General features: G+C 49.1%; 1 protein-coding gene across 1 annotated transcript; it reads right to left on the bottom strand.

Annotated features, from left to right (window-relative positions):
- Positions 1-1,409: 1,409 nt before the first annotated feature.
- LOC120391140 (gametocyte-specific factor 1-like) lies at positions 1,410-25,911 on the bottom strand. Its single transcript, XM_039514524.1, has 7 exons — positions 25,868-25,911; positions 16,159-16,256; positions 13,886-14,012; positions 12,158-12,247; positions 5,339-5,414; positions 2,469-2,563; positions 1,410-1,540 (listed from the first exon to the last, which is right to left on the bottom strand). The coding sequence occupies exons 2-7, from the start codon at positions 16,249-16,251 to the stop codon at positions 1,530-1,532; spliced, it is 492 nt and encodes a 163-aa protein (XP_039370458.1). The 5' UTR covers positions 16,252-16,256; positions 25,868-25,911; the 3' UTR covers positions 1,410-1,529.
- Between the last annotated feature and the right edge of the window lie 1,821 nt (positions 25,912-27,732).

Genomic DNA, 27,732 nt, shown 5'->3' with positions numbered 1-27,732 from the left:
TTAGGGTTGGAAGAGACCTCAGGATAGGGTGACCAGACAGAAAGTGTGAAAAATCGGCACGGGGGTGGGGGGTAATAGGAACCTATATAAGAAAAAGACCCAAAAATCGGGACTGTCCCTATAAAATCAGGACATCTGGTCACGCTACCTCAGGAGATCATCTAGTCCAATCCCTTGCTCAAAGCAGGGCCAACACCAGTATCTTGGGATGCCAGCTACAACAGTGCCATGTAAATGCTTGTTCTCACTTTCAGGTGATATTATAAACAAGAAGCAGGCAGCATTATATTCTGCAAATGTAAACATACTTGTTTGTCTGAGCGATTAGCTGAACAAGCAGTAGGACTGAGTGGACTTGTAGGGTCTAAAGTTTTTCATTGTTTAGTTTTTGAGTGCAGTTATGCAACAAAAAACCCATTACATTTGTAAGTTTCACTTTCATGATAAAGAGATTGCAGTACAGTACCTGTATGAGGTGAACTGAAAAATACTATTTTTTCATCATTTTTACAGTGCAAATATTGTAATAAAAATAATAGTGAGTGCTGTACACTTTGTATTGTGTTGTAATTGAATGTAAATGAATATATTTGTATTGTGTTGTAATTGAATGTAAATGAATATATTTGAAAGTGTAGAAAAACATCAAAAATATTTAATAAGTTTCAATTGGTATATTAACAGTGCAATTAATCACAATTAATTGTTTTGAGTTAATCGTGAGTTAACTGCAATTAATCCACAGCCCTAATTTAAATAAGTGTTGAAAAACGGAGGAAGGTGCAAAAAAGAGCTACAAAAATGGTTCAAGGGCTGGAGAAGATGCCTTGCAGTGAGACCCAGGGAGCTCAGGCTGTTCAGCTTATCAACACGATTGAGGTGTCAGCATACCTCCCTTGGGATCTCAGGGTACGTCTTCACTACCCGCCGTATCGGCGGGTAGCAATCGATTTCTCAGGGATCGATATATCGCGTCTCATCTAGACACGATATATCGATCCCCGAACGCGCTCCTGTCGACTCTGGAACTCCACCAACCCGAACGGCGGTAGCAGAGTCGACATGGGGAGCCGCGGACATCGATCCCGCGCCGTGAGGACGGTAGGTAATTCGATATAAGATACTTCGACTTCAGCTACGTTATTCACGTAGCTGAAGTTGCGTATCTTATATCAATTTTCCCCCGTAGTGTAGACCTGCCCCCAGATACTGGGATCTAAAGGGCTCTTCAGTCTAGGGGATTAAGCTAGAGCAAGAGGCAGTAGCTGAAGGTGAAAGCAAACAGATTCAAATTAGAAATAAGGCACATTTTTCATAGTGGTGATGATTTCAGAAGGGTTAATGTGGCACTGGGGCATCTGTCAGGCCATTGACATGGTCTCTTCTGGAAGCAGAGAACGCAACACACTGTTGATACAAAGGGAAGTTTTATTTCTCAGTCTGGACATGTCTAAAATGGCTATTGGGGAAATCTACAAGTTTAAAAGCTTCAACTGTTCTCCAGGCTGCTCTTTCCCACAGCAAGAGCCTCACAGAGATCCTGCAGAGAGAGAGAGAGAGTCAGGAATGATGACAGACTATAGGCAGGGGAAGGTACTACATTTATAAACAGCAGGTCCTGCTGTAATGTCACATGCCATGATTGAGTTATGTCAAGATTACAGAAGCTGAAGACCATGTTTCCAGAGTCAGAAGCCAAGGCAACGAATCAAAGGGTAGAGCCCCTGGCTATACCAGTACAGTTAAAGTGATGCACCCTAGTGTTGAGGCAGTTAGGCTGGTATAGGAGTGCTAGTCCTGGGATAGCTATTCCTATACGAGAAGGTGAATAAACTCTACTGATATAAACATGTAGAACTACATCCACTCTAGGGGTGGTACTGGTGACTACAGTGCTAAGAAGTCACACCCCTCACTGACCTAACTGCCAGTACAAGATCTGTACATAGACTAGGCCTTAGGGTCACATGTTACTTATACAAGAGGGCACTATTTTAGTGTGCACTATATAGCCCCGGAGAGCTTCTGATTCAAAAGGAACATCAGCCTGTTTCTAGTGAAGGAAAGTCCTCTAGGACACCGAGCTTGCAGGAAGTGACACTAGTTCAGTAACATTCACTTTGTGCAGGGAGCAGCTTTGTTGGAGTCCACTCTCATTTAGGATCTTCATTCGACTGCTCCCTCGTTCCATGGGATTGTTGGCTCCCAGCTACAGGACACGTTCTGCTCATGAAAGCAGTGCGCCTTGAGCAAGTACCTTAGTAACTAGTCCCTTCGAGACCGGACAGCAAATGTCCTGGAGTACAAGACATGCCCAAGACATGAGTACAGTAAGACTCAGGGCTGACCCAGTACAGCAGGGACATATGGACTCTTGTGATAAACTTGATGTTATATCATGACCCTTCCCCACCTCCCAGACACTTATAACAGTTTAGTCCCACTCCCATGGTGTCCTGGCCTCATACCATTTCTCCAGGAGTGACCCTTCGGAGTCCATGCTGCTGCTGAGGTGCTCACGGCCTGCATTTGCTGGTTTCCATCCTGGCCTGCCTCACCAAGACTGGACAATGAGATGGAAATGGAGAGGAGTTAGTACATATACACCAGGATGAGGAGTTAGCATGGCCCATGTCAGGCTGCCAGATAGTCCCTTCAGACAGCTCCCACATGCTTTCTGCATAGGACATGCCTGCATCACGGGACTCTGCCTCCATAAGCCCCACCCCCACTGCCACATGCACCGTAGTCCAGGTTACCCAGCTCTGAAAGGCCAGTTCTAAATAGGACCTCATGGCATTCCCTGGGATCTGCCACCATTGTGTGCTTGAGGGCTCCCCCTTCTGACAGCTGGACTTTCCCTTAGGGAGTCCTGGCAGGGTCTCTCTATCCTGTTCCATGTCAGCAAGCACTGGATTGTTTCCCCACAATACCCCAGTAACAGGTAAGTCTTGTCCCCAGGGCAGGGGCAATGCCTTGGTTGTAAGCTGCCATGGGCCTTCCCAATGCAGCCCACACGTGAGCTTGGACCTTCAGCCCAGGTGAACGATGGCCCCCTCCCACCTTGGCAAACTGCAGCTGTTCAGGCACCTGCATGGATTTTACTCCTGGCCGGGAGGGTTTGTGGAGAATGTGCCCACAGTGGCTGGACCACGAGCTCTCTGGGGCATGAACAGTCTGGCTGGTTTGCCCAGCCCCTAGCACAGCGGGGTCTTGCTCCCCATCTGAGATCCCCAGGTGCTACCACCACTCGGACCCTGCTTAGAAAGCACATTTACATTAACTGGCTTAAGTCAGCATTTCCTGCTGCCATGTGTTTAAACGGCTGGACATGTTCCACTCACAAAGCAAGGATTTCAGGGTGAAGCAGCCAACAGCTGACTGCTCCTGCATATCCCAGTCTTGCTTTGGAACTCAGCCTGCGTTCCCTTAGAGGGATATTTCACTTCCAGTAAGAGCCCCCCACATCTCTGGTGTTCAGCTGTTTGTCCCCCAAAGCTACAGTGTGGCTGCCATTCCACTGAACTCTGGATCCCCTGCCCCTAGTGCCCCTGTAACTGCCAGGCTTCAAGAGCTTGGGAACTTGCCACACTGCATTGTCTGAGGCCAGGTGTACACCACACCCCCACACTGCCCTAGCCCCCCAGGTAGACAATGCTGTGTTGACAAGAGGGCTTCTGCCATCAACATAGCTACCGCCTCTCATTAGCTACGCCCTCCCAACTTCACTACAGCACTACAGCTGTAGCACTCTAAGGCCTGGTCTACACTAAGTGGGGTGGGGGGGGTCGAACTAAGGTACGCGACTTCAGCTACGCAAATAGCGTAGCTGAAGTCGAACTACCTTAGTTCGAACTGCCTACCTGTCCAGACGCTGTGGGATCAAAATCCGCGGCTCCCCCGTCGACTCCGCCACCGCCGTTCGCGGTGGTGGAGTTCTGGAGTTGACGGGAGCGCGTTCGGAGTTCGAACTATCGCGTCTAGATTAGACACGATAGTTCGAACTCCAAGAAGTCGAACTCTACGCGTCGACCCGGCGGGTAAATATAGACCTACCCTAAGTGAAGACAACAAGCCCTAAGCCATGAGAAGGGTTAAGGATCAAGGAGCCCCAATGCTCTCAGTTATATGGGTATAAGCTAGGAGAAGCTCCATGGATGTCTGTGAAATTGCTAATGGAATTTAATAAGACTCTGGCCCTGACAGATGTTTTGGATCCTGATAGACCCAAAGGAACAGAAACTGAGTTGGGCTTCTCCCCTCATGCAGGCGGGGTGGGGGGAGTGTAACAGGAATAGAGCAATGTATTTCTAACATGATTGCTGCCTCCTTCCCCACTCATCACACCACCCACAGGCCTTTCTGCCTGGAGCCTGACTTGCCTTGGCAGGCTGCTCCCAGTCCTACCCAGCTGGAGCTGCCTTCTTCTCTGCAGCTTCCCCAGGACTTTGCCTTAACTATCACAGAGACCTGATTGGTGGGCAACATGACCCAGTCACATTACTTTCATTTTCCCCACTTGAGGAAAAACATGTCATGGATGGGGCCAAGACCAATGGGGCAGCTGCCCTGTGACAGTGTTCACATTATCTGAGAGACCTGGGCACATCAGTTCTTTCCTACCCCTGCAAATTCAGGCAGGAGTCTCCAAGCAGTTCTCGTGGTGGCTCCATTTATGCCCAGCAGACCCATGTCCTGGCCCAGTTCTGACCTCAGTTATACCCATGCAATCTGCAGCCCTTAGTCAGGCTGTACAGGTGTAACGTGAGCAGAAGCAGGCCCATTACAGCCCTGGGCACTGCAGGGGTGTGTCTAGGGAAGTTCCGTTAGATTTCTGGCTGCCCAACTAGAATGGCAGCATCCAAGAATTTGACTATTGCAGGAGTGCACAGAGCTGTTGGAGGGGCAGGGCCCAGCTGGTCAGACAGTGTGGCCAGCCCCAAGTGTTAAACACAAACCAACCTAAAAGTCAGGCCCCAAAACCCCATGAAATCTTAGGAGTTGGTTTAGTTTTGCCTGCTGGTTACAGAGCATTTAGGCTTACAGAGTCCATGTTTTCAACCTTTCCTCTCAACCAGGGGAGGGCACATCTAGACATGTGTTTGAAATCATTCTTAGCTTCCCAGCTGCTGGGGCTTTACAAAAAAAGCCACCAAGGATCACGAGACTTGCAATAAAGTTACCAGTGCCATAGCTCTTGACACTAGCACGGCTACCCCTCTGATAGTAGAGCTGGGACATTCACACCAGTGGGGGGACTGGCCTGATCTGTGGCCCTCTTTTCCCAAAGGGGTGCAGAGTGGCTGCTAGAAGACGTTAGAGGAGAGTTAGCTCTTACCTTTGACTTGTGCTTAAGGTGCAATTTGCCTTGAAGCCAAGAACAAAAGGAGAACTGGCAGCAGACTCATCTGCATCTGAGGAGGAAAAGCCTAGTGTGAGTGCACAATGAAAGGCTTCTGGACCGGTTTAACACACCACGACTCTACACCCACAGATAACATGAACTAGAGGCCACTGGCCCTGCTCTCTCCCCAGCCCACTTACTTGAAACAGATCTTGTTCCAGAGCTCTCCTGAGCTGTGCTTTAGAAGGAAGATGCAACTCTGTGCGTCCTAAGCCTCTAACTGCTAGAAGCTGGGAGTGGACCACTTGGAAGTTGACCTGTTCTGTTCACTCCCTCTGAAGCAGCTGGTGCTGGCCACTGTCAGAAGACCAGATACTGGACTAGATGGACCATTGGTCTGATCCAGTATGGCCATTCTTATAATAATAATTGGAGATATACCAATCTCCTAGAACTGGAAGGGACCTTGAAAGGTCATTGAGTCCAGCCCCCTGCCTTCACTAGCAGGACCCATTTTTGCCCCAGATCTCTAAGTGGCCCCCTCAAGGATTGAACTCACAACCCTGGGTTTAGCAGGCCAATGCTCAAACCACTGAGCTATCCCTCCCCTGAGTGCCCACAGTGCTAGTCCTGATCCTGCTGCCCTCCCGAGTTATAAGGGGCATGGGCATGCAGAGGAATCACAATGCCAGGGGTGCTAGCTGGTCTGTTGGAAAAGGTTCTCTCTTGGGATTTGGGAGCGTTGCCAACACCCTGTACGGTACATGCTCAGGCCCTCGGTAACAAGCTAGAGAAGTTTTATACCTGCACAACAGTTAAGCTTGCAATTGACAGGGCTGGGGCCTGGCACAAAGGGTTGGAGCAGGATATAGACTTGTTTGCAAGAGACTGACAAGGCTGACAACTCATGAGATGTTTGCAGTGTTGTATAGCAGTGTCCGTCCCAGGATATGAGAGAGACAGGGTAGGGGAGGCCATATCTTTTAGTGGATCAATGTCAGTTAGTGAGAGAGACAAGCTTTGGAACCACGAAGAGCTCATCTTCAAGGCTGGGAAAGGTACTCAGAGCATCACAGCTAAACACGAGGTGGAACAAATTGTTTAGAATATGTGCTAACTACTTACACTAAAGGACCGTTCAAGGTGAAGTGACTTGTTAAAACCCTTCGGAAGACAGCCGGGGGAAATGTTAGTGGGTTACAGATTGTTGTAATAAGCCATAAATCCAATTAAGAGTCTGGTGGCACCTTAAAGACCAGTGTTGACAAGGCCAAGTCAATCAGGGTGGATGTGGTCCACTCCTAATAACTGATGCTGATCAGGTGGTTCCTCAGTTTCTTTGAGAGTGTGTGGCACAATCTCTCACCATATAGTCTGTATTTGTGTGAGTTTTTTCATGAAGTTTATGGATTTCCACTTCATATGGCTAAATTCAGTGCCTTGCATGATGCCAAGTATCAGAGGGGTAGCCGTGTTAGTCTGTATCCACAAAAACAATGAGGAGTCCAGTGGCACCTTAAAAACTAACAGATTTATTTGGGCATAAGCTTTTGCACAGATACAGACAGATAGCTTCCTCTCCAAGTGCAAACAGATGGACAACATACCAAATGGACTGAAGGTAAAAATTCATCGCCACACTACACTGACTGTGGTGAGAGAAACTGAGGAACCACCCAATCAGCATCAATTATTGGGAGTGGACCACATCCACCCTGATTCTCCACTTGTAAGGTAACTCCCTTCTCTTCATATGTCAGTATAGTTAGTCCTGCATCTGTAATTTTCACTCTATGCATCTGAAGAAGTGGGTTTTTTTAATGCACAAAAGTTTATGCCCAACTAAATCATAGAATATCAGGGTTGGAAGGGACCTGAGGAGGTCATCTACACCAACCCCCTGCTCAAAGCAAGACCAACCCCCAGACAGATTTTGGTCTCAGATCCCTAAATGGCCCCCTCAAGGATTGAACTCACAAATCTGCATTTAGCAGGCCAATGCTCAAACCATTGAGCTAGTCCTCCCCCACATCTTCTCAGGCTTTAAGGTGCCACTGGATTCCTCGTTGTTTTTGTGGCTACAGACTAACACAGCTACCCTCCGATACATAACTCTAGTGTGTCTCTTCAGTTCATGATTTTTAGTGTCTAGCAAAGTTAGGAATTTAAGCTCTCAGGTCTATCTTTTGAAGGGTGTGTGCAGGTTTCCTTTGAGGATGGGGACTGAGGTCAGATATAGAGTGATGACTTTGTGAAAATTATTTACCCACAGATGATAAGTATTTTTGACTTAACATTTTTCTGAGAGAGTTCATTTGAGAGCAGTGATGGTCTGTCTGGGTTCACCCCCATAGTTATTGGGGCATTTAGTACACCACATGGTCTGATAGGCACATGTAAGAGCTCTGGATCTTGAAAGAGGGGGGTGGGTGTGCATGTGTGATCACTATAGTAGTAGAGATGTGTCTACAAGTTTTGCATCTGTTGTTCCAGAAGGGTCTGGTGCTGCTTTGAGATGGTGTGTTCAATCTGTGAGGACCTTGGAGAGCTTGAGGGAGGCAAAAGAAGGGGTTCAGGAAGGGTTCCCTACCTGGTATGCATTGTACTTGTTTGGGTTGCAGCATGGGTTGGCAGGTGACAACTAGGGGTGTGCAGTCTGAGGGGTGTTTTATTTCCATATTGAAGCAGGTTCTCTCAGGCTATTTGGGTGCCAAACAGTCTGTTATCTACAGCTAGACATTCTGATACCACAAAATATGCTCAAAGCAGCAAGTCTGGGATATACACCTTAACACACTCAAAACTGCCTTCACCAAAGGACACGCCCCAGGAGTAGCTCCAATCAGAGAATGGGACACCGAAATACCCCAAGAGAACCTGCTTCAATAGAGAAATAACCCCCCTTTCCCCCCAACTGCACACCCCTCCCACCTCACACTGGAATCCATATTTGGTTTCAAACAAATGGCATACAGAGCACATGTATAAAGTTTTCTGATAATACCAAGCTGGGAGGGGTTTCAAGTGCTTTGGAGGATACAATTAAAATTTTAAATGTGGACAAACTGGAGAAATGGTTTGAAGTAAATGGTAGTTTGAGTAGTGAGTTCTAAAATGCCTAACCTGTCCTTGCTGGAGTAATTATCACTATGGTAAATTTAAATATATATATATATATATAGGTTGTTTCTACTGGTGCTGCACATCCATACATACCTCAGTGCATATATCATAGAATCTCAGAATCTCAGGGTTGGAAGGGACCTTAGGAGGTCATCTAGTCCAACCCCATATAACATGGATGGAAAAAAATTAGAGGTAACATTGCCTATGAGTAAAGCTGTGAGTTTGTCATAGAGGTCATGGATTCTGTGACTTTCCATGACTTCTGCAGCAGCCTGTGCAGCTGACTCCAGGGCTGCCTGAGCAGCTCAGGTAACACCTGGGCCAGTTGCACCAGCCACTGCTGGGTCAGTCTTGGGCACCCCCACCCAACAGCAAGAGAAGCAGTTTGGGTGTGGGAGGGGGCTCAGGGCTGGGGCGTGGGAAGGAGTAAGGGCTCTGGGCGACATTTACTGTGGGGGGCTCCCTGGAAGCAGCAACATGTCCCTCAGCTCCCAGCAGCTCTCACTGGCCACGGTTCTCTGCCCCCCAGCACTCCCAAGATTTAGTCAGAAGTACAGTACAAGTCACAAGCTGGGAATTTTTGTTTACGGCCTATGACTTTTAGTAAAATACCTGTGACTAAACCATAGCCTTACCTATAAGGGAAGATTGAAAAAAACTGGGTTTGTTTAGTCCAGAGAAGACAAGACTGAGGAGGGAGAGAGGAAAAAAAAAAAGTTTAAGTACATAAAAGGTGGTGGGGGGGGGAAGAATTGTCCTCTTTAACCTCTGAAGATAGGACGAGCAGCAATGGGTTAAATAGCAGTAAGGGAGGTTTAGGTTAGTCATAGGGGAAGGGAGGGAAAAAAAAGCTTCCTGTCAGGGGAGTTAAGCACTGGAATAAGTTGTCTAGTGAGGTGTGGAATCTCTGTCATTGGACATTCTTAAGACCAGGTTAGACAAACACCTGTCAGGGATGGTCTAGATCAGGGGTGGCCAATCTGTGGCTCCAGAACCACATGCGGCTCTTCAGAAGTTAAAATGTGGCTCCTTGTAGAGGCACCAACTTCTAACTTTGCTAGACAAAAAAAAAAAACACACCATGGACTGAGACACACTGGATTTATGAAAAGCAACAAAGAGTCCTGTGGCACCTTAGAGACTAACAGATGTATTGGAGCAGAAGCTTTCATGGGTGAATACCCACTTCGTCAGATGCATGTAATGAAAATTTCCAGAGGCAGGTATAAATGTGCAGGCCAGAAGTCAGTCTGGAGATAACAAGGTTAGTTCAATCAGGGAGGATGAGGCCCTCTTCTAGCAGTTGAGGTATGAACACCAAGGGAGGAGAAACTGCTTTTGTAGCTGGCTAGCCATTCAGTCTTTGTTCAATCCTGAGCTGATGGTGTCAAGTTTGCAAATGAACTGAAGCTCAGCAAAAAGAACAGGAGTACTTATGGCACCTTAGAAACTAACAAATTTGAGCATAAGCTTTCGTGGGCTACAGCCCACTTCATCGGATGCATGTAGTGGAAAATATAGTAGGAAGATATATACACACACACACAGAGCATGAAACAATGGGTGAGAGATCAGTTAAGGCAGAGGTCCCCAACGTGGTGCCGTGGGCACCATGGCGCCCACCGGGGCGTCTAAGTGCGCCCACATACTGTCCGGCAGACGAGCATCAGCTGAAATGCCGCCAACAAGCTGCATCATCCAGAGGTGTCACCGCCAAAAATGGGCAGCATTTCGACAGTGACGCCTCTGGATGACACAGTTTGTCGGCAGCATTGCCTATTGACGTTGCTGCTTGTCGGTGGAATTTCGGCGGATGCTCGTCCGCCGCTATAGTCCTCTGTGGCTCATTGCCTGGCACCCACCAGATGAAAAAGGTTGGGGACCACTGAGTTAAGGTGAAGCTCAGCAGTTTCTCTTTGAAGTCTGGTCCTGAAGTTTTTTTGCTGCAGGATGGCTACCTTAAAATCTGCTATTGTGTGGCCAGGAAGGTTGAAGTGTTCTCCTACAGGTTGTTGTATATTGCCATTCCTAATGTCTGACTTGTGTCCATTTATCCTTTTACGTAGGGACTATCCAGTTTGGCCAATGTACATAGCAGAGGGGCATTGCTGGTACATGATGGCGTACTGGATTTATGGTTTATTACAGTAATCAAACCACAACTCCCTCCCCCTCCCCCAACTGGAGGGGTGTTAACAGACCACTTCCCCATGAATGGTCCCTTGAAATGTGTTAACTACTTATGCAAGATCCAGCAGGAGGGTTCAGCCTGCCCTGGAGGAGCCAGTGGTTGCTCTCACTGATTTTAGCGATAGGGAGCTGGCCTTGTCCATGCTATGGGGCTTCAGGGAAGAAATGCCCACTGCTTTGGATAAGCCATCAGGACCCCGGCACAGTAGAAACCTCAGCAGCTGGAAACAAAGTGCCACCATATTAAACCTGCAGCCCCAGAGCCTTGATGTCAAATTCCAACAATACTGAAGCTCAGCAGGAGCACAGGGGGGTGAGGGGGTAAGCCTGTCAGTGCCCCCAAAATTCCCCAAGTGGAGACAGACACAGCCTTGTCAGCTACAGCTTGCTTTGGCCACAGTAGGATTTTGACATGTTAACCACACACCCTCAGACCCCTGCCCACTGGACACCTTGTTTAGAATTTAAATGTGGTAAGTGTTGCATTATACAGCTTAGTTTATTAAACTAGTCAAGATAAACAGTTGTACTTTAGCATGTGTTAAACTGGTTGAGTGAAACCCTAGCCACCACAATCTAACACCAAACCTTTAATCCTATTTAAAGCAAAAGCCCACAGCTGTCTAAAGTGGGTTATCGACAGGGGGAGTTGACCAGAGTAGCTATTCTGGAATAGTGCCATTTCAGAACAAGCATGATTTTATTCCAGGATTTCTTCACTTATGAAGCACATGAATTATTCCAGAATTAAAGTCACTGATTCTGAAATACTCAGGGAAGGGTCACTAAACACCAGTTAGCTTCCATATGTAGACAAGGTATAGTAGTGACTGGTAAAGCTAAAGGCAGAATGGTGTGTGGTTTCACGCTCTAAGGCAGGGGTAGGCAACCTATGGCACGCGTGCCGAAGGAGGCATGTGAGCTGAATTTCAGTGGTACTCACACTGCCCGGGTCCTGGCCACCGGTCCGGGGGCTCTGCATTTTAATTTAATTTTAAATGAAGCTTCTTAAACATTTTAAAAATCATGTTTACTTTACATACAACAATAGTTTAGTTATATATATAGACTTATAGAAAGAGACCTTCTAAAAACATTAAAATGTATTACTGGCACACAACACCTTAAATCAGAGTAAATGAAAGATTCGGCACAGCACTTCTGAAAGGTTGCCGACCCCTGCTCTAACCTAAAACTTAGGTCAACCTGGCTATGTTTCTTCGGAGTGTGAAAAATTCACCCGCCCCCTGAGAAATGTAGCTAAGCCAACCTGAGCCCTGGTATAGATACTGGTGGGTCAATGGAAGAATTCTTCCACTGACCTAGCTGCCTCCTTGATTAAACTACAGTGACTAAAAAAAAACCTCCTTCCACTATTGCAGTAAATGCCTACACTTTAACACTTGTAGTGTAATCATAGCCTCAGCCAAGTCCTGTGAGGCATAGCTACCACATGCCAATGACATCAGAAACAACAGCTTCTTCACCACCACTCACCTGCCTCCCAGTCCTCTTGGCAGGGGGGACACTGCCAGGATCTTGGAGTCTCTTTCAGTTCCTGCTTGGGACTGAAAGTCATTGATGTCCCTGCAAGCAGAGGAGACATGTTACAGGATTGGAAGGAAGAGGAGAAGCAGGGTAGCTGGTCTAGGAGTAAAACATGGTTGTCTAAGTGGATCAGGGCTCAGTTCTGTTAGCCAGAGGCCCAGCATTACGGGGAGGTCAGAGGTCACATTTAACTGGAAATGCTCCTTAGCTGGTGAAGAGTCTCTGAACTCTCCTCAGAGCCAGGCTCAGGTCAGACTGAAGTGTGTCCAGGGTCTCTGCTCTCCTGCACTGGTCCCAGCTCACTCCAGCCAGCTGGACAGCCTTTGTTCCCCAGAGCACAAGCTCATCCACCCTCAAGTTCCTGCCATGCACAGAATGGAGAAGCCTTTAAAAGCCAAACAGCTTGACAAGCTGAGAAGTGTTGGCTCCTACAGCCCTAGCTGGGAAGACCAGAGAACTCCCCACAATCACCCTGACATTACACAATGGGGTCAATATGGTTCCACTGCTATAAATGGGGCTCACACAGAGCTGATGCCATCGGCCCTATGGGGCTCAATACACACACTGATCTCCAGAGTTCTCAGTACAGCCGTGGGGCCAGGTTCTCATCGCAGCTGAGACAGGAAAACCAAGGAAATGTGATTTTCCTGTCTGAAAGCAGGACAAAAAGTAAAAGCCACCACACAAAAACAAAAAACCTCACCAAGTTTCAGCTAGCGCCTTCCCCCCCCCGCATTTGGCTCAAGTGAAAATGATTCATTTTTGACTATTTTGTTTAACTACAATTAGTTTCAAATTGTCATTTTGAACCAGAAAACTGGATTTTCTTATTTCAAGAGTCAAAGAATGGGACTAAGATTTTTCAAGTTGTAGTGTGCGTCAAAGCCCAAAGAGCCCTTTCCCAGGAGGTGTTTATGGAGATCAATGAAGCACAGTGTTTTCTGACAAAAGAAGTTCCCCACTGGCTCTCCTGGCACCTAGTTAGCAATTCAGCAGGGCCCAGCACCCTAAGCCTGGTGTTGGGCACTTCAGAAATGCTGGCCCCTAGTGCTCTGCTCTCTGGATGCAGGTTTGCAGGCCAACCACTTCCCCTCCCCCGGGAGATGTTAGGTGAGTCAGTAGCTCCTGCCCCAGTGAGCAGATGGTAGAGACCAGGACTCTTCAGTGATGCCAGGTGACCTGCCCCCTGCTGTGCCAGGCAGGGAGCATGTCCCCCAGCTAGCCATGAGGATACTTCCTGAGCCAGCTGTTCATCTCCTGCAGGCTATGGGCATTGGGGAGGGAAAGGGATTTCTAGCCAATTCCTGCAGAACCTGTCAATGAAGGAAGAGCAGCAGAAGCCCAGCCTGTTCTATGCTGGGATTTCAGCCACTAGAGCAAACTCTGCATGGTCACGATTTATAGCAGTGCAGCTAAGCCAGCACCTGCTGCTGCTGGTACAGAGGGATGTGCTGGGCAACAGCACTCAGCCTTGCTCAGACCAAGTGGACCTACAGTAGTTGTGATGAGTGCAGGGTATGCTCGGGGCTTGCGTTGGTGTCCAGAGCAAAATGCCCTAGAACAGACTCCCTTGCAGTCTCCCTAGGCTGGGGCAGGTCAAGTCAGTCAGCAGGAGCAGGCACGTATTAAAGTAGGTGTGCTACCGCCGGCTCCCCCCGACTCCCCTAAGCTTACCACTGAACAGCTCTGGCGCCCTGTTGTCTGTGCAGGTGGAGATGTGCAGCTGGAGCTCTCGCTTTGGGACTCTGTGGCGAGCATTGTAGGGGCACGTGGCCAGCTCTTTGGCTCTTTTCTTGTTATTCTGGAAGAGAAGCCACAAGATACCACTATGCAGAGACAGCAGGGAGGTACCATCGTGAGTTCTGCTCACTGCTTCCACAACTGCTTGTAGGGGGAAGCAGCTGAGAGGACCTCTTAGGGATGCATCAGAGCCAGAAAACTGGCAAGCCGGAAACAAATCATTGCCTTGCCGAGTGCTTACTGAGAGAGCACCACTCAGTAGGTCCACATGCTGCAGCTGGGAGCAAGCCTCCAGACTGGACAGAGACTTGAGCTAGTGGTGCTCAAAGTAGCCGCTAAAAATAGCAGTGTGGACGCTATAGCATGGACTGGAGCTTGGACTCTCAAACCTACAGTGTGAAGCGGGCTTAAGAGCCCAAGCCACAACATTCACATTGTGATTTTTAACTGTATTAGCTCAAGCCTCACTACTGTAAGCCCATCTACCTGGGCTGTGAGACTCTTCCCCTAGCTGTTGTGTAGACATATCTGTATGTGCAGGGAACCTGGTACATCTGCAGCAGTGCTGAATTTCTTGGGTTTGATTCTTGGTTGCTCCAGCCCAGTCCAGGAAGAGGTGGGGAGCGGAACAGGGGGACTGTCTTCAGGCTACCTTAGCTCTCCCTAGACTTGGACTGAGCTGCTCCTGCCCTTGCTGCTGCAAATTAGAGCAACCTTTGGGCTGCTCTGACTTATGGGGCTCTACTTCTCATGGCCCCTGGGCAGCAGAATACAGGCATAGCAGATACTCTAGCTACACCCAATGCAGCCACAACCTGTTCCCTACATCGGGGCATGGAGCCGGGCTAGCTTGGAGCCTGCATCCAACCCAGGGAGGCCCCTCTGCAGGCTGTTGTTCCAGGAGACCATTTCCATGTGCTTCAGGTCCTTTTGTGCAGCCAGAGTATCCTAAAGAGACATTAGTGTAACCTCACTAAGGGACCAGGGCCCCTCAGTGAGGCAGGGCAGGCCTGGATCCAAGCTGCCCTGAAGTTCAGGAGTTTTTGAAGCCTGGGTGTCTCCAAGGATTAACTCTGCAGTGAAGACATAACTCAGGCAATCAGCATTTGGGCTGGCCTAGCCCAGGTGAACAGCCACACCACAGAGCCCTGCCCAAGTTGCTGGGGCCACATTCACTCATGCAAGGCTCTCAGATTTCAGGGGGAAGGGGGCACAGAGGAAGTGGAGGTGGTGTAGCAGCTGGCTCTCAGCTGAGCTGCTTCTAAGCAAATTGTGGGACAGCATTAGAGGACTATCAGGTTAAGTCTGGATCTTCAGTGCAGAGAGAGCAGATTACCAAGAGAGGCTATCAGACTCTCTCCTACTCCAGCATGGGCTGGCTAACCCAGGTGTGAAGCAGCACCACACCCGGGCCAGAGGGTTTGTGTGGATGGACAGGAGCCAGGGTAGGGGCAACACCCGAGTTAACTGGGCAGTGAAGATAAGCCCCAAATGTGAGTTTCACAGAAATGTAGGTCTGGAAGGGACCTCAGCAGGTCATCTAGTCCATCTCCTGCACAGAGTCAGGACGAAGTGTCACCTACCCCATCTTAGGTGTTTATCTTAAAAGTCTCCCTAGATAATCCCTGAATCTCCCTTGCTGCAATATAAACCCATTATTTCTTGTTCTGTTGTCAGTGGATAAGGAGAACAATTTATCACTCTGTTCTTTATAGCAACTATTACCTACTTCAAGACCTATTGCCCCCTGCTCCAGACTAAACAAACCCAATTTTTCCAATCATTCCTTGCAGGTTATGTTTTTTAGACCTTTAGTCACTTTAGTTGTTCTCCTCTGGACTGTCTCCCATTTGTCTACATCTTTCCTGGAGTGCAAGGCCTAGAACAAGACACAATACTCCAGCTTGGGCCTTATTAGTGTTGAGTACAGGTGAAGAATTACTTCTTTTGTCTTGTTTACAACACTCTTGCCATTACATCCCAGAATAATGTAATACTATTGCAAAAAGAGCAAACATTGTGACCCATATTTAGTTTGTGATCCACTATAAACCCCAGATCCTTTTCTGCAGTGCTCCTTCCTGGGCAGTCATTTCCCATTTGGGGTTTGCACTGGAGGCGGAGGAAAATAGTTACAGAGAACAAAGACAGGTGGCCATCTCCTCTGGGCACCTCAGACTCTGTCTCACCAGGTAGCTTGCTCTTACCTCTCCGCATTTGACCAAGTGGTAGGGGAACCTGGAGGCTCGGATCTGGTGGTTTTTGTCATAGGGGCATGGGATGAGCCGCTCAGGATCCATCACACCTGCACAACAGAAGGCACATGATGCACAGATAGTATCAGAGGGGTAGCCGTGTTAGTCTGGATCTGTAAAAGCAGCAGAGAGTCCTGTGGCACCTTATAGACTAACAGACATATTGGAGCATAAGCTTTTGTTGGTGAATACCCACTTAGTCGGATGCACACATAGTGAGGCCAGGAGGGGTAGACTGCCTGGGGTGATGCCTTCAGCAGCTATCACCCCCATATTGAAGGCTCAGTTTTCCCCTTCCACACACAGCTGATCCCAGCAGAGAGCAAAGGGGAGCCCCAGCACTGTTTATGTGGAGCTCGGGCTGTTTCTGTTCCCAGAGTTAGAAATTTGGCCAGAGGGTACAAGTGATGACCTCGGGCATGGCATGGCCGTGGGTTGGCCAGTAAGCTCTTAGGGTTTCAGTTGGCAGCACATGGAAGCAGGAAACCATTAGCCCTGCAGCTAGAAACAGGCTAGAAATGGGGGTGTTATCAGGGTTAAAGTAGCACCCATTGTGCAGTGTCAGGAAAGTTCCCACTAGGACAGTCTCAGATGATAGAGGGAAGGACACACACACTTGAGGGAAAACTGCAGGGGAAAATGGGGTCTTTAAGATAGACTTTAATGTGGATGGGATCAGGGCTCTGAGGGTAAGTTCAGTGAGATCACACCTGGTAACAGCCTCCTCCAAGTACTCAGAGACCATGAGATTTTAAAGAGTAATAAATGATAGGATCAGAGACTTTACGCATGTTTCCAGATTTTATCTGCAACCACAATGTAAGCAGGGAAACATATGGGGACCTTTCCTGGCTGCTGCACTACCCCAGTGGAATTGGGCAGCAAATGGATCTGAGTCCTTGTTCCCACTCCCTTTACCCAGATGTCTGCCTGACCTGAAGGCCTCCCTTTCTGCTCTCCTGTGCAACAGAGTCCTTGTAATCCTGACAGGGCTGGGCCCAAGATCCCTGGGAGGCTTCACCTCTAGTCTCATCATGGTCATTTAGGCCAGGGTGTCTCCCCTCCAGGGTGCTCTCTCCACACCAGCCACTTCCCTGGCCCCAGCGAGCAGTACATTAAGTTCAAACTGAATAGGATGTATTACACAGCAAGGAACAATAAGAAAAATAATGCAGAAATGGAAAGACGAAGACCCAAGGACCCCACCCTGTGGCACCGGGACACCACAGCCAGCCGTCTCTGCGGCCTCAGGAAAGTTCACAGCTTGTTCCTCGCCCATCCCAGGCCTCCTGGCCAGGCCCTGGCTGCGCTGCAATGACACTGCGGGTCAGACACTTGCTCTGGGAGTGGCCACACACCCTCATGCTCTGGGGGCAGGACCTTGCTCCCCAGCTTTGTCCCCCATTTGTCCCCCTCCGAGTCCTCGTGCCTGGGGGTGTCCCCCTGCGCTGGGCCTGCTGCCCCACATTGCACCCAGCTCCGGTGTTACTGGTAACACAGCCTGCGTCTGCAGCTCCTGCAGCCCCCTGCCTTGCCTCTGGCCCAGCTCCGCCCACTGCTCTCCCCTTAGCTCCGCCCTGCGCAGGCTCAGGCAGCTCCAGCTCACCCAGAGGACAGGACCCCAGGTTCCTGACTCCCTCATTGGTCCATTTGCCCTGTCAATCAGGCTGACCTAGAGCATTTGCCTCTCCCTATTGGTCTTGGGGACTGTCAGTCTCAGGATCTTGATTTCTCATTGGCCCTTCCATTTAGGTCCTGGGAGAGGGCCAGCCCAGAAACCCCAAGGAGGGGCCAGCTGTCCACTTACAGCAAGGCTAGGCCTTAGGTGATTGAAGGCCAGTAGCATCCTCCCAGCATCACATCTCCAGGAGCTGGGCTGTTAACTAGACACCAGGCTCCATAGATTCAAGGCAAGAGCCACAGGCATTGGTAGCAGAGCCCACCTGCCATGGGGACGGCGGGGAGCTGGCAAAGAGCTGTCCCAGCCACACCGGCAGGCAGGGAGCATGGTTTTCACCAAGCGATATTGACACTTCAGCTGGCACCTGGCTGGGGATGCAGACAGCTGTTGAAGCAGGAGGGCTTGTCTACACTACAGGGTCTATAGCAGTGGCTCTCAGCCCGCAGCTCAATCAGTACAGAGAGCTGCAGCCCATATGACATAATCAGGGCCATATAGGTAGTATTGGATGTAGCCCACAACACATTGTGGGCTGCATATGCAGCTCACAATGGTAAATAGGTTGAGAACTACTGGTCTATAGCACTGTAACCATAGTGCTGTAATTATGCTGGCGTAACTTCATAGCTCAGGCTATGGCTACACTTGCACTTCAAAGCGCTGCCGCGGCAGCGCTTTGAAGCACTAAGTGTAGTCAAAGCGCCAGCGCTGGGAGAGAGCTCTCCCAGCGCTGTCCGTACTCCACCTCCCTGTGGGGAGACCACACTGGCGCTTTGTGTTTTAAGTGTAGGCCACGCCTCAGTCTCCAGTCTGTCTCCAAGTGGAGGGTGTTGACAGAGTGCTAAGTGCTGCTTTCTGCATGGTAAGGACTCCTGAGTGTTCTTCAGAGACACAGGGTGGGGCTCAGCCCTAATGCGTGTGCAAAGCACCAAGAGAACTCTGCTCCATTTTAGCAGTGTTACTTGGCTACACTGGGAAGCTGACTGGCAGGACTAGTCTAGTGTTATACCATTACAGCTATGCCAGTCAATGCCCATCCTGGGCTAGTGGCATTTCACAGCCACTTCACCTCAATGCCTACCTGCAGTGGCACAAGCGGCCAGGCAAGGCAGATCAAGTCCCCAGTGCCTTACAGCAGTGGTTCTCAACCAGGGGGAACAGGCCCTTTGGGGGTCACCAGCAGGTTTCAGGAGGGCCAGCATTAGGCTTGTCAGCACCTAGAAAGCCAAAGCTCCACTGCATGGCGCTGAAGACAGGAGCTCCAAGCCCCACCAGCCAGGGCTAAAGCTGAAGCCTGAGCAATTTAGCTTCATGGGACCCCCTGTGGCATGGGGCCCTGGGAAGCTGCCTGCTTGCTAAAGCCCTAATGCTGGTCCTGGCTTTTATATGCAGAAAAACAGTTGTGGTGGTAGCAGTGGGCTGTGGAGTTTAGGAGATAGGATGTTGTGGGAGCCTCAGAAAGAAAAGGTTGAGAACTGGTGAGGCCACATCTGGAGTATTGCATCCAGTTTTGCAACACCCCCCGACACACACACACAGAAAGGATGTGAACAAATTGGAAAGAGTCCAGCAGAGGGCAACAAAAATGATTAGGGGGCTGGAGCACATGACTTATGAGGCGAGGCTGAGGGAACTGGGCTTATTTAGTCTGCAGAAGAGTGAGGGGAGATTTGATAGCAGCCTTCAACTACCTGCAGGGAGGTTTCCAAAGAGGATAGAGCTAGACTGTTCTCAGTGGTGTCAGATGACAGAACAAGGAGCAATGGTCTCAAGTTGCAGTGGGGGAGGTCTAGGTTGGATATTAGGAAACACTATTTCACTAGGAGGGTGGTGAAGCACTGGAACGGGTTACCTAGGGAGGTGGTGGAATCTTTAAACCCTGGCTTGACAAAGCCCTGGCTGATATGATTTAGTTGGGGTTGGTGCTGCTTTGAGCAGGGGGTTGGACTAGATGACCTCTTGAGGTCCCTTCCAACCCTGATATGCTATGAACTCCTGCTTTACAGGGTCAGAACAAGGACCTGGCTCATAGAGCTAAGAAGCCCAGGACACATACTGTAGCATTATAGCCATGAAATGGGGAAAGCATTGCACTGCTCTGTTGCCAAGCACTCTGAGATACATAGTGCTTTGGCTCAGTAGAAAAGCTAGGTATTGCTGTTATCACAGCTTCAACAGGTTAAGGAGGGTATAAAGCCTCCCACTAAATATTTTAGAAGAGCCTTTGCTAGCTCTCTGCCCTCCTTCTCAGCAGCTCAACTCAAGCTTCAATGCTACTCAGTTCAGAAACTTGGGCTGCCTTTAGTTTTTACCAACTCCCACCTCCAGTTTTCTCAGGAGGAGGTTTCCACAGCAGCTACTTCCCCTCCCAGCCCCTAACCCTCTGAGCAAAGAGAGGCCACCATTAGAGCTAGAAACCAGATACGGAATCCCAGAGACACAATCTCTTTAAGTCTTTCAGACTAATTTTAAGCACCAAACCCTGATGTTACTCCACCATAACTCTTCCCACAGAATCTTGTCTGTACTCACCACCTCACAGAAGGTCCTTCTCTGGAAGTTGAGTTGAGTTGTGTTGTGTTGTGTTCTGTCCTGTCCTGTCCTGCCCAGCCCCTCCCACTCTGCTCATTAAGCAGAGTTCAGCTCCTTTTATAGGCCACTTATTTAGCAAATTCCTACCTTATCTCTCAGATAACAGCCTCCCCTCAATCTATTCCCAAGTATGAAAACAAGCTCACCCCAGTGGTGGCTATGGCTGGCTTATATGGCTCAGACTGGGGGTCACTGTGCAGGGATGGGGCCCTGCCGTTCCCATGGAATCAAGGCCAAACAGATGCATGGTTTAAATTCTGGAACTGGGTGCAGATGTCACTGAGGGCCTGGCCAATGGCAAAGGAGCTTTCAGAATGCTCAGTGACATCATCCTACATGAGCTGATGCAGACAACACAGGGGAGCCTTAATGCTACCTTGGGCTGGGGCCTGGGTGATCCCCTCAGTCAGTAGGGCTGTGCTGGGTCAGTGCCTGGCTGGGAGACTCCTGATGGCACTGAGGACTCCGGAGCTGGTGGTTTCCCTAGAGAGCTCTGGTGGGTGCCATGCTGGGAACCTGACACTTGCAATTGTGATAGATTCCAAGGGAATGCAAGTCAATCCTGGGATCCTGGCTATTGACAGTCTGGCTCCCTAGTGCCTTTTGGGCTCAGCAAGTGAGTCAAGTAGGCAGCGATTCCCAGTGGGGAGAGCACTGGCCTGGGACTCAGGAGTTCTCAGACCTGGCTTCTATTCCCTGGCCTGCTGTGTGACTTAGGCAAGTTCCTCTGTTTCCCCACCCACCCTGTGTCTGTCCTGTCCAGACTGTGAAGCCCCTGGGGCGGGGAGGTCTTTTGCTCTGTGTCTGTGCAGCACCTGGCATGACAGGGCCCTACGTGTGATCAACTGGCCAGTGAGCCACTATGTGTGGTGGTCTTGTTGGTGGGAGGTGCCAGAAAGTCGCCGCTGGAGGCTCATTCATCTCCTTATCCCCCAACATGCAAATGGCAATGGAAGATTCTCGCACTGCCCCACAAAAAGCTCCGCTCGATCCTCCCCTTTTTCCTGGCACTGCCAGCCAGGTGGCCAGTTAGGGCCCATGGCGAAGTGGGGACATTCTGTAATATTTTTGTAACTCCTACCTGTACTGCGGTTTCCCTCTGTACTTTGTGTTGCTATCCAGTGGGTACAAAAGAGTTAAGTCACTGTCTGGGGTGGCAGGATGGGTCCTTAAGGAACTGGTGGGAACCCACCCATAACAACAGAGAATCTGAAAAGCCAGTGGAAGCCTCAAGGACTGAACAATTGAGGCTACAGTGTGAGAAGCTCAGGCAGGCAGTATGTGAACTCAGCATGGCTCTGCCTGAAGACAAAGGACTAATCTCCAGTCAGTAAGAGGTGGAGGAAGGGAATCAGAGCTGGCTTTTGGAAGAGGCTGGCTTGCTCTTATGTGGGTCGAACTGAGTGAGACAGAGAGCCAGAATCAGAACTGGCATCCTAAGCACTTGGCTGGTGGATTGCTCTTGCTTGGCCAGATGGACTCTGTCTTTAACTTTATTTCTCTCTGCTGACCTAAGGACTTCCCATGCTGGGTTCCAGTTCACTAAAAGACCCTGCTCTGTTTTGAAAGGCTGCTGGTGGCGCTTCAGATCCTCCTTGAGGGGTGCCCTGAAGCGGACAATGTCAGTAGAAGCCTCCGGCAAGGGTCTGGCTTGGGTGGTTTCTTTGTGGAGAGCCAAGGAGACAGACAAGAATTGAGTTCTGGAGTTGTGGAGCCACTAGGAATTAGACTGACTCCCATGCTCAGGGCAATGACTTTCTGCGGCTGTGGGGCTGCCCACACTATGAGAGGTATCAGAGGGGTAGCCGTGTTAGTCTGGATCTGTAAAAGCAGCAAAGAATCCTGTGGCACCTTATAGACTAACAGACGTTTTGCAGCATGAGTTTTCGTGGGTGAATATCCACTTCATCCACGAAAGCTCATGCTGCAAAACGTCTGTTAGTCTATAAGGTGCCACAGGATTCTTTGCACACGATGAGAGGGAGCTGTCTGTTAGGAGCAGGTTAAGATCCCCGGCTAGAGCATGGTGTTCTAACCTGATTAGGCTTCATCCACGGGCAGTTGCCCTAGCAGAGGGGGCGCTCTTGAGGCAGTGAGGTAGGCCTCAGAACCTGCACAAGAGGCCATAACCCTCCACGAGGCCAGTCAGTTCCCCTGGAAGCATTTGTTCCTAGGAGAGTTTCCCTCTTTAGTCGACTCAGGGGCAGCTCTCCCATCCATCCCACAGATTGGAAACATCTTGTCCCTGGGTTCCCTGGCTCATTGTGTCTATACTGTGGTGGATGAACCCTTGTCTAGCATCCTTCATTTGGAAGGGTTCCAGGTTTCCCAAAGTGCGGGAGCGCCCCTTGCTGGGGGGCAAAGCAGGAGCTAGAGGGCATTAGGAGGTGTCACAACTGTTCCCTAGAATCTCTGCTGACATTTAAAAAGACCAGTCTCTGGCTGTTACCGTTGCAGAGGAAATTGTCAAAAGATGACTCAAGAGATGCAGCACAGGCTGCCTGAGTTTGGGTGACTGAGAAGGAGCTGTCCTGACAGGGGCCTCTGACTCTCCAAAGCCTGGGAAAGGTGTGAACTGCCCCATTATCTCATTGTGGGCTCACACAAAGGCCAGTGCTGGGACTTTGAATGGCAGCACCATTAACTATTTCAGTGCTGGTCAAAGCATGGGAGAAGGGAGTGGGAGGCTTTGATTACCACTAACAACGAGGAATCCTTGTGGCACTTTAGAGACTAACAAATTTATTTGGGCATAAACTTTTGTGGGCTAGAATCTTATGCCCAAATAAATCTGTTAGTCTCAAAGGTGCCACCGGACTCCTTGTTTTTGCTGATACAGACTAACACGGCTACCACTCTGAAACCTGTCAAGATTGCACTGTTTTCCCTGTGGAGCAGCTCCTTGTGAGTTGGCTCTTAGCGCTACATGGCAGAGCTGGTGCGTCTGGATCTGTGATCCCCTGGGGAAACTCGATTTTCACAGGTTTGGGGAAAATGGGCCATTGAAACAGCTGCCTCAGGGAGCCCTGGTCCATAGCTTGGAGCTGCCATGGGATCGGATCCAGTAGAAGAGCAGGATGCCTTGTGCTTTATCAGTTGCCTTGTCTAGAGGCCACACTGAGCTGGGCAAATATTTTGTCTCAAAGAATAAATTCACCGAAAAATGTATTTTTGGGGACACCACCAAAACTATTCGGCAAACTCACCTTGATTTCACAAATAGTTTGGTTGAGAAAAATAATGGAAAATGTCAAAATATTTCATTCAATGTTTTCAGTTCTCTATTTTGATAAGAAAAGCAAAAAAACCCAAAAATATTTTTTTGGATTTTTCGGTTTGCCACCAAATAAATCAATGTCTTGCTGAACTTGGCCTGCGTGCACATGCACATTGTCTCCACACTTAGCAAAACTGTTGCCTGTGTCAAAAACCTCCAGCCTTGCAAATCATGCTCAGAGCTTTCTAAAAGCTCCTAGTGGGAGAACCATGAACACATCCCATTTGGAAGCCTGTACCCACAGAGGAGTGACTATAGTGACCCCTTGTACTGCCCCCCAGCAGCACCACTCCTGCGCCCGGAGCTGCTCAGAGATGTCAAGGCTGTTCACATCATCCAATCTGCCCTCCTGCAGACAGGCCAGCGGGACGCTCACAAAATCACCACAAGCAGGTGTGACGGGTTGGATCAAGAAACCCCCTTGGGAGCTGCCAACCGATGTGCCAAGACTACTTCTATCCCTGTTTTCCCTGCCAGCTTAGGACTTCAGCACCCTGTCTTGCTGAGCCAGACACTCTTGTCTACTTCAACAAAGACCCAGAGTCTGAATTACCTGCCCCAAAGCTGCAGGTTTACCTGAAAACAGCTCACAGAAGTGTGCTTGTCTTGAGCACCCAGATGCCCAACTCCCAATGGGGTCTAAACCCAAATAATCCATATAAAAGCTTATGCAGGGTAAACTCATAAATTGTTCGCCCTCTATAACACTGATAGAGAGATATACACAGTTGTTTGCTCCCCCAGGCATTAACACATACTGTTCTTTGTTTCAGTTTCCTTTAAGTATCCTGGGGTGGTGGCGAGGCTCCTTCTTTAGCCAGATGAAGACCAAATGGAGGGGTCTCCCAGGGGTTTAAATAGACTCTCTCTTCTGGGTGGAGACCCCCTTCCTCACTTATATGCAAAGTCCAGCTCCAAGATGGAGTTCTGGAGTCCCCTGGGCAAGTCACATGTCCATGCATGACTCAGTCTTTACTGGTAGAAGCCAATTTCCATATGGTACCCTGTATGTCTCCAGGAAGACTTATTATGTGGATTGGAGCCTTCCAAGCTCTTTTGTCTGTTAAGTGCTTCTGGACTGAGCACTTAATTTGCACATTCCTTTCCCAAGAAGTGACCAAATGTTTTAACTGATGGCTACACTTAGCGCTGCACAGCGCTGCCGCGGGAGCGCAGCGCTTTGAAGCGCGAGTGTGGTCAGAGCGCCAGCGCTGGGAGAGCAGCGCTGTCCGTACTCCACCTCCCTATGGGGCTTAACTTGCAGTGCTGGAGGGGGTGTTTTTTCACACCCTGCTGCAGCGCTGCAAATCTGCAAGTTTAGCCATGGCCTAAGGCTATTTAGAAATCAAGCAATTATACAGCCAATGTTCATAACTTTGAACACACAAATGGTGTCTGCATACAACTAGGATAAACATAACCAGTAGATCATAACCTTTACATAGATATGTGTAGCGCCCCTCTCCACCTGATTACCTCCTTTACTGGCAATCTACTTACAGGTTCTGATGGACAGGTCTGGGTTCTTTTGGATCCCGCCACCCACTCAGTAGGGTGAATCTTTTTTGGTTATGAAATTAGTTGGCGGTGCCTCCACCCCCCTCGCTCCTTCCTGGCAGAGTCACCAGGGCAGCTTGGGCGGAAAATTCTAACTACAGAGGAATCCCCACTTATTTGCCAGATAGTTGGAGACTTCCAAGAAATAACACAATACATAAAAATATATTCAACACAACAATTATATTAAACAGGCAACAAATACAACATAACAGGGGAAACACTATTTTTAGGGTCACCGGTGCCCACACTTAAAATACCCGTGTCTGGATGTAACAAATGCAAAACTAGTGTCCTGTTGGTACGCGTACTTTGCTGGGGCCGTTGATGACCGATACAATTCTCTGCAGAGGTGTAGCAGTGTGGCTGACTGGGTTCAGTACAGCCCAAAAGACCCACAAGTGGGAGGAGGTGGTGAATCCCTCCACAGGTGTAATAAGCGGTAAATTATAAAATCCTCAAACCCTCACTCCCTGGCTTGAGGACACAGTTCAGGGAGTAGAGGGTCCCCAAAACAAATTCCCTGACTAACTAACTAAAGACAAGGCACTCACGAACTCCACAAATGATCTTCAGGGTTGAGGATGACGCTGGACGATTTCAGGGGCTGCTGTCCACTGGCAGGGATCCTCCTCAGGCAGGAATCAGCCCTGGACTAACAGCGCTGACCATGTGGGGACTGGTCTCACCAGGGGAGCTGGAGGCAAACCCAGCCTGGCTGGGGAAATTTCTCAGCAAACATAACAATTGGGAATCATCCGTGAGGAAGGAAAACCCAGCTGGGGAATCTGGTGTCAGGTCCCTAGAGGCCAGTTCTCAGGGGGAACCCTGCTTGCAGGCCTGGGACTCACCAGCTCCCCTCAAAGCCTGTTTGGCCTTTTTCCTGGCTGGCTCCAGCCTCTCCTCAAAATGGCTTCTCTCCCTCCTCCCCTCCCTGGGAGGGGCATCTCCGCTCCCTATTGGTTGCTGGGCAGACTCTGAGGTTGCCTTGGCTCCTCCTCCCTGAGCTGCCAGCAGACAGAGCTCCAGGAATCTATGTAATCTCCTTGGGGGTTACACTCTCCCTGGGTGAAAGTCCTTGCCGTCCTCGGCAAGGGTCATTTAACCACAAAACAGCATGCAAGGTCCTCTTCATCAGGTAATAATAAACATTGCTTAATGGACAATAAATGTAATTTACCAACAAGTAGGTATTGCCGTGTCAACATACAATATTAATTTAAAATAACATGAAATTGTTATTCAATGTACATTAATAACATTCTTACTATATTGACATAAATGACTTAACCTTGGAGTCTCCATTGTTAACTATCAGACAGAAACAATAATAGGCCACCCGCACCCATCTGTTTACTAAGTGCAAAGGGACAGAGGTGGAGGTCCCTGGAACGTCATAAGTGAGTTTCTGTACAGGCTTTCGCTCTCGTTCTGAACGTCAAAGTACAGGAGCTTCTTCATTCTCAGGGCTCTCAGCAGTAATGGCTGCAGGACAATCAATGATTTCCCTCTCTGCCGGTTGCATGGATTCTCCCACATCCTCTAGAGGGGGAACCGTACTAGCTGGTAAACCACTTGCCTCTTCAGGCGGTGCCAGCAGGCAGGGGTTATCATGCTCTATTATTGACTGATGGGGGACAAATGGTGCAGCTTCAGGGTTAAGAATTTGAGCTAGAGGAGGCCCAGATTCTCCCTCTTTAATAGTTTCTACCTCAGGTAACAGCTCATGAAGCATAGAAGGTGTTGGATAATAGGGGAAGAATTCCTCCTCACTGCTACTCTGTGAATGAGGATCATTTTCTCCAAGGGAGGTTAAAGACTCGCTGTCTGCCTCCTCAGCAGATTCAAGTTGTGCAGGAAGGCTTCTTTCTGCAGAAACTTGCTTCCTTAGTCTAGAGCGAGTAATGGGTCGCCGGGAGGGACCACATTCACTATTGTTCTCTTCACCTATTAACTGCCCCACTGACAAGAGGTGGTTTCGGTGAATAGTCTTACAAACATTTTTTCCATTTTCCATCCTAAGGCGGTATACAGGCAAGTCTGGTAGCTTATCAACCACTATGTAGGTGTCTCCATTCCACCGGTCAGCTAATTTGTGCTTTCCAGTGAGACCTAGATTTCGAATTAAGACTCTGTCTCCTACCTGCAGATCCTGTTCACGGACCCGACTATCATATCTCTGCTTGTTGGCAAGGTTGCTTTTCCTGGCTGCTTGGGAGGCCAGTTTGTAAGCTTCCCGCAAGTCATGTCTAAGATTTTGAATGTACTGGAGATAAGTTGTTTCGCTAGCTTCATCAGAGGATATCCCGAAACATAAGTCAATCGGTAGCCTTGCTTCTCTACCAAACATTAAATAATAAGGAGAAAATCCAGTGGACTCATTTTTACTGCAGTTATAAGCATGCACAAGGTAACTGAC

Source organism: Mauremys reevesii, linkage group 25 (assembly GCF_016161935.1).
Source record: "Mauremys reevesii isolate NIE-2019 linkage group 25, ASM1616193v1, whole genome shotgun sequence".
Classification (NCBI taxonomy): domain Eukaryota; kingdom Metazoa; phylum Chordata; order Testudines; family Geoemydidae; genus Mauremys; species Mauremys reevesii.
The sequence above is the reverse complement of the archived record's forward strand: the minus strand, read 5'-3'. Positions and strand labels throughout refer to the sequence as shown.

Coding starts and splice junctions, on each gene's coding strand:
- LOC120391140 (XM_039514524.1), bottom strand. CDS start 16,251: ATGGATCCTGAGCGGCTCATCCCATGCCCCTATGACAAAAACCACCAG. Junction 12,248..13,885: donor GGCGCCAGAGCTGTTCAGTG/GTAAGCTTAGGG, acceptor CTCTGCTTGCAG/GGACATCAATGACTTTCAGT. Junction 2,564..5,338: donor ACCTTAAGCACAAGTCAAAG/GTAAGAGCTAAC, acceptor CTCATTGTCCAG/TCTTGGTGAGGCAGGCCAGG.